This window comes from Phalacrocorax aristotelis, chromosome 7 (assembly GCF_949628215.1).
Source record: "Phalacrocorax aristotelis chromosome 7, bGulAri2.1, whole genome shotgun sequence".
Lineage (NCBI taxonomy): Eukaryota > Metazoa > Chordata > Aves > Suliformes > Phalacrocoracidae > Phalacrocorax > Phalacrocorax aristotelis.
Genome location: NC_134282.1, coordinates 10926685 through 10942522, shown reverse-complemented (window position 1 = coordinate 10942522; position 15838 = coordinate 10926685). Strand labels below are relative to the sequence as shown.

Below are 15838 nucleotides of genomic sequence, written 5' to 3'. Positions count from 1 at the left end.
TACCCTAACGTGGCTGTGGGCCTGGGGGTCTCTGGCATGTGAATACTGTAAATGCGCTCCCGATAGCTGCCGGTGGTTTTGGGCCTGGCGTGGTTTTACTTCTTCCTGCAGGACTTGGCGTCCACAGGAGCAACGTGCTACTTGTGCCACGGGCGCCGCCTGCCTGAGGCACCGCGCTCTCACACGGGCTCCGACCCGCCGTGAGTGCAGTGGGGCGTTTTCCCACTAAGCTCCGCTTACCCTGGCAGGCACCGGGGGTGGGAGTGTGTACGAACCTCTCACGGCGGGCTCCCCGGCCTCACCCGTGGCCGAAGGAGGGATGACGTGCCGCGGCCGCGGGAGGCCATGGCGGAGACCCCGCCCCGCCCCGCCGGGGCGCGGGGACTCCTCAGAGCGGGGCCTCCGCCTCCGCCGGGGACGTGTCGCGCGTGGCCCCGCCCCTACATAAGGGGCGGCCTCGGCGCAGCCCCCGCAGCGCGGCCGCCGTCCCCGCCGCAGCCGGTCCGCGGAGCCGGCACCATGGCAGGTCAGTGAGCGCCGGCGCCCGGCACAGGCGCGGCGATTCGCGAGGGCCGCGGGCGGGAGTCGCGGAGCCGCCGGACGCTGCCCGCTGGCCTCCGGGCCGCCGTGCGGGAGCGGAGCGGGCCGGGCCGCGGCGCGGCGGCAACCTATTTTTAGGCGGCGGTCGCTGCCAGCGGCGAGCGGCCGGCGGTGGGCTGCCGCCCTGCGGGCGCGGCGAGCCGGTGCCGCGGCCGGCGGGGCTGGGGCTTCCCGCGGCGGAGGAGTCCCGCCGGGCACCTGCCGCGGTTTGAGGGGCCGCTCCCTGGCCCGGGGCTCCGTCCGCCGACGGGAGCGAAGTGGCCCCCGCGGCGGGGGGCACCAGGGTCCGGAGGGGCCACCGCAGGGCCGCGGCGGCTCGCAGGAGAAATGCGAGCCCGCTCCCGAGGCGCTACAGAGAGCGCGCAGCTTCTGTGCACTCTCTGCGTTACGAGGAGCAGTTCCTTGCCGCCTCTCCAAGTGCGCCTGGCGATTTCCTTCCGGACTTTTTTTTTTTACCTTAGCTGAAGCTGTCAGTGCAGTGGGTTTCACTTTAACACCTAGAAGGCTGCAGAACGTCTGGTGCTCTGCCGCCCGATCACCTGTCGGTTAGATGCTCCTGGCACTTTAGGAATCCTGAAGTCAAGAAAAAAAAAATCAGATGTACTAGCAACTCACTCAAAGAACAGAACAGGCAAACACCTGTGAACTCTGGCTATGCCTATGAAAATGCTTCCGGGGGAAGTTTTAAAACATCTGGAGCAAGCACTGTGGTCCCCTCCTGCATGCTGTCACATGAAAGATAGCTCCTGGCTCAGACTGCCAGGATGCTCTTAGGAGCGTAAGGGCTAGCGCAAAGACCCTTGCGTACAGATACTATAGCCGATGCACTGGGCAGCCGAAGCAGCTCAGGTTTGCCTGGATAAATCAGTTATGAAGCTGTGCAGCTGTCTCATGTTCTCTGTGTTCTTGCAGCCACGCTACTACTAATAGTTTAGTATGTTTCAGGCGTAACAGTGACTGCTGCATGAACATAACCTGCTGTGGAGGAAATGTTTACAGAGAATGGAGAAGGACAGGGAGACCCACATGACTGAAATACTTGTGGCTTAGGTAGAATGGGCTAGTGTCTTACAGATGTAGCTTCCATATTAAGCAGCAACTGGTCTTGCCCAAATTGTAGCATGGACTCATGCATAACACGTCTGAGTGTACTTCAGAGAAGGCATGAAGGAGAACACAATTTATTCAAAACTTTGGAAAGCTATACTGACTTGGATGCTCTACAGCATGTCAGTATCTTCCTCCTGTCAGGCAGTCATAAAGTTTCCTCCTGCAGTTGGGATGTAATAGGGGGAGGCTTTGCCTTTACTCCATCACTAAATTGACTTTATTTCTCTGAGACCTTTGTGTGTGAATAGTCAGTTTCAGTAAGATGAGGAGACCTGGTGGCAGTATACCTGCTAACAGGTCAATGAAAAAGACTAGTCTTTCAGTGGCAAGGTCACTTTAAGAATTAGTCTTCTGCTTGGGCAGGGACACACACACAACATTCAGATAAACGTTGGGTACAATCCCGCTTTGTCTGCACTGGATTTCTAGTGAGCTGCCTGTCAGCACAGAGTGGCAGACTTCTATTTATTGAGTAGTTGAGGAGTAACATGCAAATGAATTAATGAAAAATGCTGCTTTATTAGATGTTCCCACCACTTAAAATCACGCCAATTAAAATCACACACTTGCCATTTGTAAAGCTTCACAGAAACATAAAATTGTTCTGTATATTGGTAGCTAAAGTGAGTTGAAAAATAATTTTTATTCCTGGGATTGTGGAATCTTTTCTGAATTTGGTAATTGACCACTATAATCTAAATCCCTTGGGCCTAGTTGGTTTTGCTGCTGAGCAAAATAGAAGGTTTTGTAGCTGGTGTGTAGAGCTTGCAGAGCTCATAGATGATTATGGTACTTGACTTTTGTCGTCAACCATTAAGATGGTATTAAGCTAAAAAGATACTGATGATGACTGTCTCACGGGCTGAGGAATTGTACCAAACAGTCTCTCTGAAAGTAGAGCAGTAGCTATTTTAATCTTACTACTAGACTTGATAGTAAGCTTCTAAGTGCCCAGAACCCTCACTCACTCTCAATCCTGATCTAACCTAATTAACAACTTCTGTAAAGAAAAGAAAACACAGTTGCTAAAATAGATGTGAATGTGAAAATCTACTCTTGAAATTCTTAGGAAGGAAACTATTTTGTTGATGGTGTCAAAAATAGTTTGGTAGAAAAGAGCACACTTTATAAAGCACTGTAGCTTGGAAAGGAGTAGTGCTTGATGATAGGGAACAGTCTACATGATGATAGTTAACAATGAATTGCAGAAGTTAAGAAGTTACTTTGCTTTTGTCAGTCCCACCCTGGCAGTTTAAAACAACATGACAATTGAAAGAATGAAAAGCTTGTATTGTATGGCCTCAATAAACAGCATGTGGCAAACTGATCCATCTTAATCTATTTTTAAGATACAGCTGGAGCAGAAGATTATAGTAACAATCCAACCTTACCTCTTCTTGCTTGAAGAAAAAAACCTGTTGCTGCAAGTCTTAAATTGCTTATCATATTACTGGTTACTTCCCATTTAAATCTTGCATTCTTGTGATAGAGCTGCAGCCATGGGTTGCAGAACAACTCATCTGCAAAATCCTGAGCTAGCCAAACTTAATACTGTTGTCCAAGATCTAATTCAATGCTTGCCTTCATTTGAAAATGAAACCTAAATTTTACACTGCCCTAGCTTCAGGGTTCAGAGCTGAACTTAGAGTAACTCTTCAAGACTGTACTGTTACTAACTTTAGACCAAATGCAAGCTCACTGACTCCCAGTACCTTTAGCTTAAAAATAATACATTAGTGGCCAGAATAAGGCTCTTCAGACTTTTTGTGTTGTCTCTAATGTTTGGAGTGACTTATTTGACCTGTGGGCAAACTGAAACTGGTTTTCTCTTGCAACAGTCTTGATACTGGGTTTTTTTTTTTCTGCATTTTGCCATGTGTCAAGTTAATAATAGCAAGTATAGCTATGCAAGTATAATCTGCTTCATTCAGCCATGTAGGTAGGCCCAATATGTAGAGCTAAAGAGCACCTTAGAGGCCTCACAGCATGATTACCTAACAACACTAGGTTTCTAGTGTATCTGTCTCAGAACAAAGTAGTGGATCATGGTAAATTGACCAAGTTCATTTCTTCCAGACCAGTCTTTTGTGACTCTAGCCACAAATGACTCCTATGTGAAAGGAGCACTGGTACTTGGTTCATCCTTGCAACAGTACAGAACAACAAGGAAGCTGACTGCACTCATAACTCCTCAGGTCTCAGATCTTATGAGGTAAGGTCACTTACATACTTCAAACTGCCACAGTGCCTGCTGAAGTGAAGGGTGAAAAATGGAAGTTAAATTCCTTAAGAGTAACCTTTCAAAACTCCAGAAGCTTAACAGTTAAGCTTAGCAGAATTCAACTTATACTATCTGGAATTCTGTAAGTTCTTCAACCATTAAATGTTTTATTTTTTCTTCCATAAGATGAGTTAACAAATACTCTGTAGTTAGAGCACTAAACTGTGACTTGATATTGATATTTCAACTGGATTTTTGTTCTTTCATAGTCCTACTTAGAACTGTCCAATAATACAGTATTGCCTGTGTGTTTATTAGTGCTGTATGTATGCATGTGGAGGTGAGAGTTAAGGGGATTGGTATTTATTTGTCTTGTAGAGGCATTCCAGATTGAGATAATGTAACACAAGCTCTCTTGAAATTTAGCAGACACTTCAAATCAGATTTTATCATGAGAGAAGAAAACACAGACTAAAGTAGCATCAAGTATGTCAAATCAACACATCAACAGAGGTATCTAACACGGTCACCACAGTACAACAAATGAAATTAACAGGCATCTGCTTCCTATAGACTCTCTAGAATAGTCTTGGTATGGAGTGGACTGGGTGCTCTTTCCACATGTAAGAGGAGGGTAAAAACCCAGTTAAGTAAGTAGCTACATGAACTATAGATGATAGGTCAAGATTCTCTACATGGGGAAGATCTGAAAAGATCTCTTGATTTATAGAGACAGTAGAGAAGTGGCTCAACAATAAACGGAGTGACTGTCCCTGGAGTCTCTTGGCAGCTAAACAGCCCTACCAATACAAAAATATTACATATAGGAACATCCATTCCAGTCTATTACATGCATGTGCTCTTCTAAGACAAATCATAAATGTGCTTATGTGCTAGCGTAAGCCAGCTAGTAGCTAGTACCATGCCCTTAGGGCAGCAATACCCACCGACCTAGTGGTGTAACTGGAACTTGCATTTCTCACTCTGTATCCACTAACAAGGTATGCCTTAGGTTCAGAAGCAACTGTGTATACCAAGCTGTCAGTATAAAGACAGCCGTGCAAGGCAGAGTTCTAAAACTCATTTACAGGCTCTGTGGCTCAAATTGTACTCATGGCTGAGCATTTGAGATTCTCTGTAGAATAGTGAGACTTTACAGATGCTTCATATTTTAAGCAGCATGAACTCCTTAACCTCTCTTGAACTAATGGGAATGCTTTACTGATAGTAAAGCAAAGGTTGGATATCTGCCACAAAATTTCACTACACTGTCTGGAAGTTTAAGTGTCACCCTGAGGTGAACATGATACTGGCTGTACCCACAGCCATGCTTAAGTGAGTCTTTAAAACTTTATAGGGTAAAGGAAGCTTTAGCAACTGGGTCTAGTCAGATGTCCCTAACAGTCACAAATCCAGAACAGTGTTGTCATAACTATTGCGTAAACTTCTATTTCAACTGTTCAGGATTCGGCTACTGTCCTGCCCAAGCTGTTCTGCCAGCTTCCCATTTCTTAATTGCCTGCTCAAAGTAGACTGTTGATTTGCCAGAAATCAGAGTCTGGCTGAAAAAAAACTGTGTGGAAAGCTTGTACTACATAGCCACGACCTACTGGACTTGGTGGCAATGGCAACTGAGCCCCATTTGTGGAAGAAAAATCCCCAAACAACTTTGTTCCCCAAAATGTGCCCATTACAAAGTAGAAACCTCAAGGCAGACAGGTGTACTTGTGCATTCTAACACATGCAGTCAACTCTTACTTGAGGGCATAAGAAATACTGCCAGATTCCCTATTATTCCACTTCTCTTTATGGAATCTGTTGCATGGTCTGGTGCTGGAATAGCAATAGAACTAAATCTTGGCAATTGACTCTTTCCCCAGGAAAGTGCTGGAAAAAGTCTTTGATGAAGTCATAGTGGTAGATGTCTTGGACAGTGGGGATTCGGCACACTTGGCATTAATGAAAAGACCCGAGCTGGGTGTCACGCTAACAAAGCTTCACTGCTGGGAGCTGACGCAGTTTTCAAAATGCGTTTTCATGGATGCAGACACAATGGTGAGTGGTCGTATCTCATGGTACCTTTTAATGACCTGGTAATGGGGTGCTTGGACTTTTTTTGTGGATTGTTTTTGGTTTTGTTTTGGTTCTGTGTATTTTTGAGATGTGTGTGGCGTTTTTGGGTTTTTCTGTTTAAGAGGAGGGGTAATAAGAGGCCTTTTTGCTATTTGGACTAATAACTCTAAAAATATATGTGCCTTTTTTATCAAAATTAATTGTAACGTAGTCCATGGGGACTATCTCCATGAAGTACTGTCTTCTTTAAGAGCATTGATAGAAGACCTTTATTTCACGTCTTAAAGTGAATGTCAAAATCCATTAAAACATGATACCCCAATTCCTAACCTAAAAACCAGAAAACAATTTTTTTTAACCCCTTTTACAACTAGGTTTTGTCAAATATCGATGAGCTTTTTGAGAGAGAAGAGCTGTCTGCAGCACCAGATCCAGGCTGGCCTGACTGTTTTAATTCTGGAGTTTTTGTTTACCGACCTTCTATTGAAACATACAATCAGCTGTTAGAGTTTGCCGCAGAAAAAGGCAGCTTTGATGGTATGTATTAATTTGTATTTCAATATAAGTTAGACCAAAAGGGTAACAGTGGTTGGGATGGCTCAGTAATTACATGTGTCATGGGGACTCTGTATGATAGAATTCTAAACTCCATGTAACTACACAGAAATTATATCCCTCACAACAGAGGCTATCATTACAATGTGTAGCAAACCTACTTTTTTCAGACTTCATTAAATTAAAAAACCCCTGAGATTGGCTTCCAAACTAGCAGCTGTAAGCATTAGTGATGTAGAATCGTGTAACAAGGAATCTTAATATGTAGCAAGCACAGTGCAGGCATTAGCAGATGAAACTGCAGTACTATGCTTTGTGCACTCCTAACACTCAAGGCTTGAATGTTCTGTGCTAACTCAGGTTGCTGTGGAAAAAATTGTACTGATCAACCTGAGTGCAGCTTCAGAGAAACAAACATTTGATGATGTAACTATCTCTTCATATGTTGTGTGATAGCTTCCTGTTATTATAGGGTGGTGACTGTCTTTTTCCCAATATCAAGTGCATGTAGCCTTGGCTGCTTCCCACTATAGGTCACTTGGGATTGGCCAGTGTGCTAGACTTAAGCTTGAGAAGCCAAGGTCTGTTGTCCTGTAAGTCTTCATACCAATCTGTTACCATTGCTGTAAATGCACATGTTGCTGGAAGACTGCTATAGGTAAAGGCTTCTGAATGACTCAGTCTCCTGTCATTAAATTTCATTATGTAACTCCTGTGGTACAGAACAGTCCAACTGAAAAAGCTACAGAAAATTACATAAATGAGACCATAAAATGGAACTCTTAGTAGAAGGTAATTAGTCAGCCTGTTGACTTACGTTTCACTACTTTGTAAAAAGCAAAAATTCCAGATGTCGTTCCTAGTCTGCAGAATAATCCCTGTTACTCTGTGGCCTCTGAAAGAACAGTAGTCACAACTGGATGCTTAATACTACCATATGAATAAACTCTAGTGAAGATGCTGCAGCGTAATGAAGGGTCTGTCTGTACCTCGCTGCTGACAAGGTAGCAGTTGGTAGCTCTGGGAGTCCTTTCAAATGTTTGGTGTAAATTTAATATCAGATGTGACAAAAGCTGTAGCACAGTACTGAACTGTTGCATTTAACCAACCAAACAAAAAACAACCCCTCAAAAAAACCCCGCTTTTGTGCAAACTGACTGTTGAGTAGCTCCAGGAACATATGAGTTTTGCTAATTGTCTCCTCTGAGCATTGTGCTTGACTGCTAGCAGACTGTATCTTCTATGCCTAAGGCGTCTGTCCTTTAAAAGAATAAACTGTTTCCAGAATATACTTCCTGACTGCAAAGCTGAAGCCACACAATGGTGAAATTTCCTCAGTGTCCTAAACATGAAGCAATTGTTGCAGCTCTTAACAGCAAAAATGGTGGGTTAATGGTATAGGTACCAAATTTCTAGAACTGTAATTTGTACTTCAGCTTTAAAATTTATTCAGTTTTTATTAAATGGTAGCACTGATCTGAGTAATGAGACCAGAGAGGTTTATACTACCTGGCATAAGCTGCTGCTGAGCTCATGAACTTGATGGCTAGAAAGGGGATTTAAATTTAAGCTGATCTAGACAGTAATAAAAGTTCCCAGAAATTTTTTATAAGAGAAACACCTGTGAAGGGTCACTGCCCTTAATAGCACACAGGGATGCAAACTCAACAAACTAGCGAGCTATGTGTAATTGAAGTCAAGCTCTAAGCAGCCCATCTGCAGTAGCAGTAACTAGGGAATGCAAGACTTTCCAGAGTATTTAATGTTTGTAACAGCAGACAGATGCCTCCTATGTATTGCTGTTGTCCAGAAATGGTACAGCGATGGCTACTTATGTAGGCAACTACTTTGACTATTTGAAGTTCACCTTTCTAGATATGCAGTAATTCTAGATACCATCTAAAAGTAGTGGAGAGTAAAAAAAAGTTTGGTTTTAAAAGAAATCTGGTAGTACTGATACCTTAAGAACATTGCTATTGCTTTGACAATCCTGTGGCTTTTTAGCCTGGGATCTAAAATGGTTGCTTTTACATATAAAGATACAATGCAGCAAGAATATCTGTAGACACGTAGCTAATGTAAACTACTGTCTGATTCTTATACCTTATGTCTATGGTCCAGTTTGTACAAGACTATTGTTGAAGTCTGAACTAGGACAACTAAACGCTGCGTTCAGTGGCTGCTTTGGCACAAATGCATGCAATGTGAAAAAGCAGGGGATGTAAAACAATCTGAGTGAGAGAAAGCCCTGTAGTGTAAGTTAAATACATTGTTGTGGCCTCTTCAGTTACGAGGTGTTTTGAGAGGGCATCCCAGACTTCCTCCTCTTTTAGATGATCTTACTGTTAACATACACATTCTTAACACAGCATTAAGTTAGAAGCTAAAAATGAAACATAGCTGAGTAAAGACTGGAGGACTTGTCTGGTTTGACTCTGTTCTCGTGATGGGCAGAACTTCTAAAGTGCTTTCCTCCCTTTACGGGTTGAGAGGCAAGCCAGAGGTTGAAATTTCTGGACTGAGTCTCTAGGCAATTTCTCACTCTGCAATCTGCATGTATGCTGACAGCTGTAACAGGATACCTTAGAATTTATATTCGTCAGTGTACTGCCTGTACATCTGAGTTTATGCCCAGTGTCTAGATACTTCAGTTGCAAAAACCAAATTCTGCTCAAACAGCAGTGAGAGTGTAAACCTTAGTACTGCCCTAAATCTAATCATAGGCCAATAAAAAGAAACAACTTCCCTGAGGAGAGACTGAGTGCTTTAGAAAATTAGAGTAAAACATTGTCTCTTTTCTAAGCAAGCCATCCATTTACCTACTCTTTAGCAATGTTACTTGTCAATGCAGTTACAAGTGAAGGGAAAACAGCACATAGGAGTTGAGGGACCCCCTTCAATCTCCTTCGTAACAGGAACTATAAGTACTTAAAGACTAAGTATATTCACTGCAATAAAGATGGCATGGATATAAATACATAGTTTTTACTTCTCAGTAGCTGCTTATAAACTAGTCTGCTTTGGGCAAGAGGCAACTTCACGCTCATCTGACCACATTACAGCCCTTGCTTGCAAGCTAAGAGGTGACCCCTCCCATAACTTAGATTGTTATCCTCACTTAGGGGTTAGTCAGCAGCTTTTTAGTACAGAACTAGGAATGCATACTGCCCATAGAGGGATTTGGTGAAGTTTTACTAGAGTTGTTACCAAGACTGAATGTGCTTTCCTTATCATACCACAATGTAGGTAGATGCATCCAGGGCTGCAGGTCTAACAGACTGCTGATACCCTGACTGGCATTGAGATGTTGGTCATGCATCTGTAAGCATAAGTAATAAAACGAATTGTTGGCACTTGATCTTCTGAGCTATAGCTTTCCTGAAGCTGAACGGTGCTCAATTGTCAAGTCCTGTTTTTTGCTGCCTTACACAGCTTGAACTTAAGCTGTAAAAGAAACTGAATGGCAGGGTTTGTGAGCAGCTCACTGTCTTTTAGCAAAAGTAACCCCACACATACTACCTTTTTTCTGTGGTTTTTTTTTATTTTGAAAGGCTGCAAGGTTTACAGGGTTGTTCACAAATAGAACTCTAGTGCTCTGTGCCAAACTCCTGCTGGATGTGACAACTGCATTACTAATGCTTAATTAGTGAAGTGATGGAAAAAGATCATAAAACAGCTATCTGATGCTTGTGGCCTATTAATGCTTTCTCTTTCAGGTGCAGATCAGGGGTTATTGAACACCTTTTTCAGCAGCTGGGCAACAACAGACATGAGTAAACATCTACCATTTATTTATAATTTGAGCAGCACTTCTGTATATTCCTACCTTCCGGCATTTAAAGCGTAAGTTTAAAATTCTAATAAGACTTTTGTAGCTTACATAAACTAATTTCTGGTAACAGAATGAACAGGCAAAATGTGAACTTAGACAGCTTTTCTAAAGGGAGATGATTATTGTTGCTAAAAGAAGGCAAAATAGTTCCTACTAAAAAAAAAAAGTTGAATTAATATAGTTAAGTGAATCATCTCATGGTAACTGCAGAGAGAAAGCTGTATCTGTAGCTTAAACCATTCATCCATGGAGGTAACACAGAAGTTGATTTCGAGTAAGTACATTTAATGGGTCACTTGCAAAAGGAAGAACCAGTACTCCAGTATGGGACACAGTCTATTACAGCTGTAACCAAAGGCAGTAGCTCTTGAATCAGCTTGAGCTGAACTTCAGCATGTCACGGGTGGTATCGTTCCCATGTAGATTACTTGCCCTTTCCTCTCTCAAATTACATAGCGTATTTAACAGTTCATCTAATCAACCTCTACCATTCAAATAAACATGGTGAACAAAGACTTGTGTAAAGCTAGAATTCTCTCCCAACAGTCCTTCTACATTTCAGTTCCTTAAGTAATAGCAAGATAGAACAAAGACTACAGCTAACCACCATACACTGCATGTTTCCTCTGTAAGGAAAACAACTGGTATCTTCCCTAGCTAGCAGTATTAGATTTGGCATGTGAGTAAAGCATATGTCAGTGGCAGGGTCACTCGGTGTTATAAGCACAGGAGGAAGGGGGGAGGGGGGGAAGCATGGGAAGCTGAAACATTGCACAGAAACTCTTATTCATTAAGAGCTGTAAAGGTTGGGGGGGGGGTGGAGGGAAAGTACCAATTGCATAAAAACAATCTGATCTCTGAATGACATCAGGTTACTAGTGTCTAAAGCAGCAGCTAGCATAAGCAGGACTGTTGCTGGCTCAGGGTCAAACTATGTCTTGTGATCAGAATACCATTTGAAATCCTGTCATGCTAAAAGTGGAACACTTATTTAAAGAAATATATGCAAGCGTAAGAATGACTAAGTAGTTGGATAGCATTTGATAAGCTAACATCTATTGTAAAGTATGTCCTCTTTCCATGGCTGGCTTGTTGTTAGTCACATGACAAATTTACAAATGACCTTGTTGCCACAAAAGACTAATAGGATTTGGGGGCTCCTGACAAAAATGCTATATAACTGAATCAATTGCATAACTGAATTCACCAGACCTTCAAAAGTAGAATGCTGGAAGTGCAGCCCTTTTAAGTAGAACAATTTCCTTTGGTTAGATCAGCAGCTACACTCCTGATAATCAGCAGTTGGAATAAAGTGCAATTTAAACCTACTGACATCAATAGCTAAATTTTTTGTAGCTTTGTATGGCAAGACTAGATTTCACAGGAGTCTCAGTAATCCTTTTTCCAAAGGAAAATGCCAGTTCATGACAAATGCTCTCTAACTTCAAAACATTGATGGACTTTCCTGGGAGATGGGGAAAGATGGATTAGTTGCTGAGGCCAGTGTGGACATAAAGCTTCCTAACAGTTGTGCTTAAATGTCAAAAGAAAGTACTACAGATCTAGAAAGTATCTATGAAGTAGATACTGAAAACATTGTAGAAGCTTGGCATCTGTCAACTGTTGTACAGGTCTTAAGTGGACAGAACACTTTTCCATTTGCAGCAAGTGTAATGTAACACTTCTTAGGTATTCTTTGGCTTAAATAGCCTTGATTTTTAAACAATGGCAAGCTTCCTCAGAACAGCAGCAGCTTAAGATGAAAAAAAACTCAGGCTGTTAAGTAGTGCTGTGACAGCCGATAAAACTAAGATAGTCCTCTTATGTCAAATCATGACATACGGAGTTGAGAGTTAAAGCCCAGGAACGGACCTCTTGAAGACAGATAACTTTTTTTTCCTGGCAATTAGTGCAAATACTTGACCTTGTTTCACACATGCATAGGCTTTCATTCTGCACTGAGATCAGTTGTGTTTGAAACACTGAACGTGAATATTGAAATACAGTCAAGGATCTTACAATAGTACAAACGCCCCGACCGAAATGCATACTGTCTTGTTTTGAATATTCTGAAGCTTTTGAAACACACCTGCATAGTCTCCATATGTAAAACTCCTTAAACATATGAGCCCTGGTCAAAATGATCATGGTGTGCTTAACAAAATGTTAGACAAACTAGTTTGGCATTATTATCCATTTTAGTCATATTTTTGGAGAAGAAATCCTAATGTGATGCAAACTGAACTAGGTGAGACAGTCACTAGAGAGACTGATACTGCTTGTTCACAAAACTCAATCAAGCTAACGCCAGTTTGGGAACCACAGAAGAATGGGATGAATGCTGTCTCTTTCAGTGTTAAGTCCTTTACTTCAAAAGGCGTGCATCTCATCTATACTCTTAATGCAAAAGAACGTACTGGTAACATTTAGGACAAAGCTAGAAGCCCATATTGAAAATGGAGTTTAAAATAGTTTTTAGAAGAAACAAACCCACCACCACAAAACCCACCCATGGCTAAACTAAGGTTATTTAGAAAGTAACAGTTGTTTGTGTAGCAAGACCCTGCTGCACCAAGATCAGAAGTCCTCTGAAATGCCTAGGTTGTATAAAGCTGTTATTTTGCAGGGACAGAGTCTTCCTGCAGCATGGCCTTCCAGTGCTCCTCTTCTATAAAGCTGTAAACTGAAAGGGTAACTCTAACACTGACCCTTCTCTGCGTAATGCTTGTAATGCCTATCTATCTGGATTACTGACTTTGGAGTAGAATCTTTTTCACTTTTAAAACCAGTTCCGATTGCAACGGCTGCTTGAGGCTGCTCTCCTGAGCTATGGACATCACTCTACCTAAAGACTTGAGTTGGCTGTAAGTACTGAAATAGCCCAGACCACTAGGCCTTGGCTGTATTCTGACTAGCGTAAAGTAGAATTCGTTTGCATTTTTTCTGTCGTTTGGCGATGCTTTCAGTCCCAGTAGGCATTGGCAGTTTGATCATTTAGTGTTTAGCCTCCTAAATATATCCATATTTCTGTTTTCCAGACACTTACAGAAACTGCAGGTTAAAAAAAATTGTCCGCCAGTCAAAACTCTTGTTTCTAGACACCTGCACAAACTGTGGGTTCTAACTTCTTCTGTCCGACAGGTTTGGTGCAAATACTAAAGTGGTGCATTTCCTGGGAAGCACAAAGCCATGGAACTATACATATGACTCCAGAACAAAAAGCATAAAAGGCAACATGGACGACCCTAAAATAGTTCACCCAGAATTCCTCAACATGTGGTGGGATACCTATACAGCTCATATTTTACCATTACTAGAACAGCATGGAATTGTTAAAGAAAATACTACAGGTGTAAACACGGTATGTGCATTAATACTATTGTAGAAACTACTTAACTAACTATGGGTGGCAGGTTCTTTACCATTCCAGTGATCTCCCTTCCCTCTGTCCAATGCAAAGCATGGGTGTGGTTTAGTTTGTGGGATGCAGGGTTTTTTGGTTTTGTTCTTTTAAGCTTGGATACTACAGAAGAGAAGCATGCTATAGCCATCTTGAACATAGCTGTCTGCCTGCTTAAAACAAACTATGTAAGTAGCTAATGGTGCACTGCAAGTTATACTGTAGTCACTTAAATATATTAGGGAGAATGGCCCTAACTTAGTGTGTTGCAGCTGATAAGGCTCTTAAGCAGAACCCCAGTTCAGCATGCAATATGTATATACAGATCTCGCAGAGTGAAATCTACATAAACCGAAGATAACTGGAGGGTGAATACTTATAGACGGGCAGTGATGAGTCCCAATACTTATCAAAGCCAAAGTAATGCTTCTAACTCTAGTTCTCATTCACAGAGTTTAGTAGCTTGCATCTGACTGAAGACATTATAGGCTTAGCTTAGTACATGGGCCAGTTTAAGTTCTCATCCTTTCTGAGACCAAAGTTACTAATCTCTTAAGATGTACTTTCTCTTGTTAATCTTACGCCTTTCTAACAAACTATTTGCAGCTATCGGGCTTGGTCTATACTCTGGCTTTCTCTTGTGGCTTCTGTAGAGAGGTATGAAGAACTTAAGCTTTTCTTGCCCTTTTTTCCCCCCCTCCCTGCTAACTTCTGTAACTCTGCTTTGTTATTTCGCTAGGAAAGCTGCACAATCCCTCCCCACTGGCAATGCTTGCTGCTGCGCATGAGAACATCTACTTCGTTGCCCCATTCTATGGCCTGTTGCTCACTCTAGCAATGCAAAATATTTCTGTATTTTTACTCTGCCTTTCCTTTTAGGCAGAGGTTACAGAGGCAGTATCCCACATATCAATATCAGCACCACCACCAGTATTACCAACTGTATCTTCAGAAGAACGCAAGGAACGGTGGGAACAGGGCCAAGCTGACTATATGGGAGCGGATTCCTTTGACAACATCAAGAAGAAACTAGATACCTACCTTCAGTAGAAATGCCTGTCTCAAACAGTGGTAATGGCAAGGACTTGTTCCGGAACTAACAGCTAGATGGTGGTCAGTTACTCTTGCTAGTAGATTGATGAAGAAACTCCTTGGCTGAAGGCCTCTGCAGTGCTCCAGATGAAGACCGAGCAAAAGCTAGGAAGCAGAATTCCTTGGGCCACCTATAACTGCCCGATTTCCAATTCTCCCTACTAGATAAAACCAGGTATTTTCAGCCTAAATTTTCTTCTGTTGTGATCAATTGGCTCAACATGTTCCTTGAAACCTGGGTTTGTTACCTCACCTTGCTAAGGTGATTAGCACGGATTCCTTTGCTTGCTGTTTTAGATGTAAAATCTAGTTTATGGGATTGCTCATACATGTGAGCGGTAGCCATTCTGCTTTGCCATAAATATATTAATGGCACTGGGATACACACAGATGTAACCGTAACAGTAACAGCACTGCTTTGCTCTTCCAGTCATAATTGCACTGAAGTTTTGACCACGTTCTTACGCACGGTGCCTACAGCATGGCAGAATGCATTTTTCAGTTCTATACACTATGGGACTAGTAAACTGAGTTCTATCTGTTATTTGCAATGTTGCACTTGATACCAAAATAAAAAGTTATCATGCGTTTTCTGGCTTCCCTAAACTCTTGGGCAATTAAAAAAAAAAAGAGGGAGCTCTGAAGCAGTCTAAAATATTCAACAGGTATAACCCTTAAGCTTTGCTACTGCTACTCCACTAGCCTTAGCAAGTGTCTAGCTTTAGTTCTGTGATTATTTACAGAGTATATAGTCATGTGCCAGGGAGCTGTTTAGGGCCAGTTGCCACATTAGCTTGCCCTAATTATAGGACAGGATAGTGGAAGAAGTACCTGCTGAAGCATGAGCTTTATCAGATTCATCAATCACATAAGCAACATGGAGCCCGAGAGGAGCTGCTGATGCTCTCAAGGGCAGAGAGGCCCTGCAGAGGGGTCTAGACAAATTAAACAGCTG

The 15838-nt window shown here is 42.4% G+C and overlaps 1 protein-coding gene and 1 long non-coding RNA gene across 4 annotated transcripts in view; one reads left to right on the top strand and one right to left on the bottom strand.

Moving 5' to 3' along the window:
- LOC142059752 (uncharacterized) overlaps positions 1-340 on the bottom strand; it is a 74189-nt gene extending 73849 nt beyond the window's left edge. Inside the window, exon 1 of the long non-coding RNA XR_012661508.1 lies at positions 241-340. This is a non-coding gene — a long non-coding RNA (uncharacterized LOC142059752). The remainder of the gene's footprint in view (positions 1-240) is intronic.
- On the top strand, positions 259-15473 carry GYG1 (glycogenin 1). 3 transcript variants are annotated; one of them, XM_075098765.1, is made up of 8 exons: positions 331-526; positions 3787-3922; positions 5812-5986; positions 6379-6541; positions 10276-10402; positions 13533-13752; positions 14398-14448; positions 14671-15473. In XM_075098765.1, exons 1-8 carry the CDS (start codon positions 346-348, stop codon positions 14839-14841), a joined length of 1224 nt encoding a protein of 407 aa, XP_074954866.1. In that variant the 5' UTR covers positions 331-345; the 3' UTR covers positions 14842-15473. The 3 variants fall into 3 exon arrangements, with proteins under 3 accessions (XP_074954864.1, XP_074954866.1, XP_074954865.1); XM_075098764.1 differs by lacking the exon at positions 14671-15473 and adding an exon at positions 14531-14654; XM_075098763.1 differs by lacking the exon at positions 14398-14448 and having other exon boundaries at positions 259-526.
- Positions 15474-15838: the final 365 nt, after the last annotated feature.

What these genes read in the sequence shown, in the direction of transcription:
- GYG1 (XM_075098765.1), top strand. Translation starts at nt 346, where the DNA reads ATGGCGGAGACCCCGCCCCGCCCCGCCGGGGCGCGGGGACTCCTCAGA. An exon ending in ATACTACAGGTGTAAACACG is followed by an intron (nt 13,753 to 14,397) that starts GTATGTGCATTA and finishes AACTATTTGCAG; the next exon opens with CTATCGGGCTTGGTCTATAC. An exon ending in CTTGTGGCTTCTGTAGAGAG is followed by an intron (nt 14,449 to 14,670) that starts GTATGAAGAACT and finishes CTTTCCTTTTAG; the next exon opens with GCAGAGGTTACAGAGGCAGT.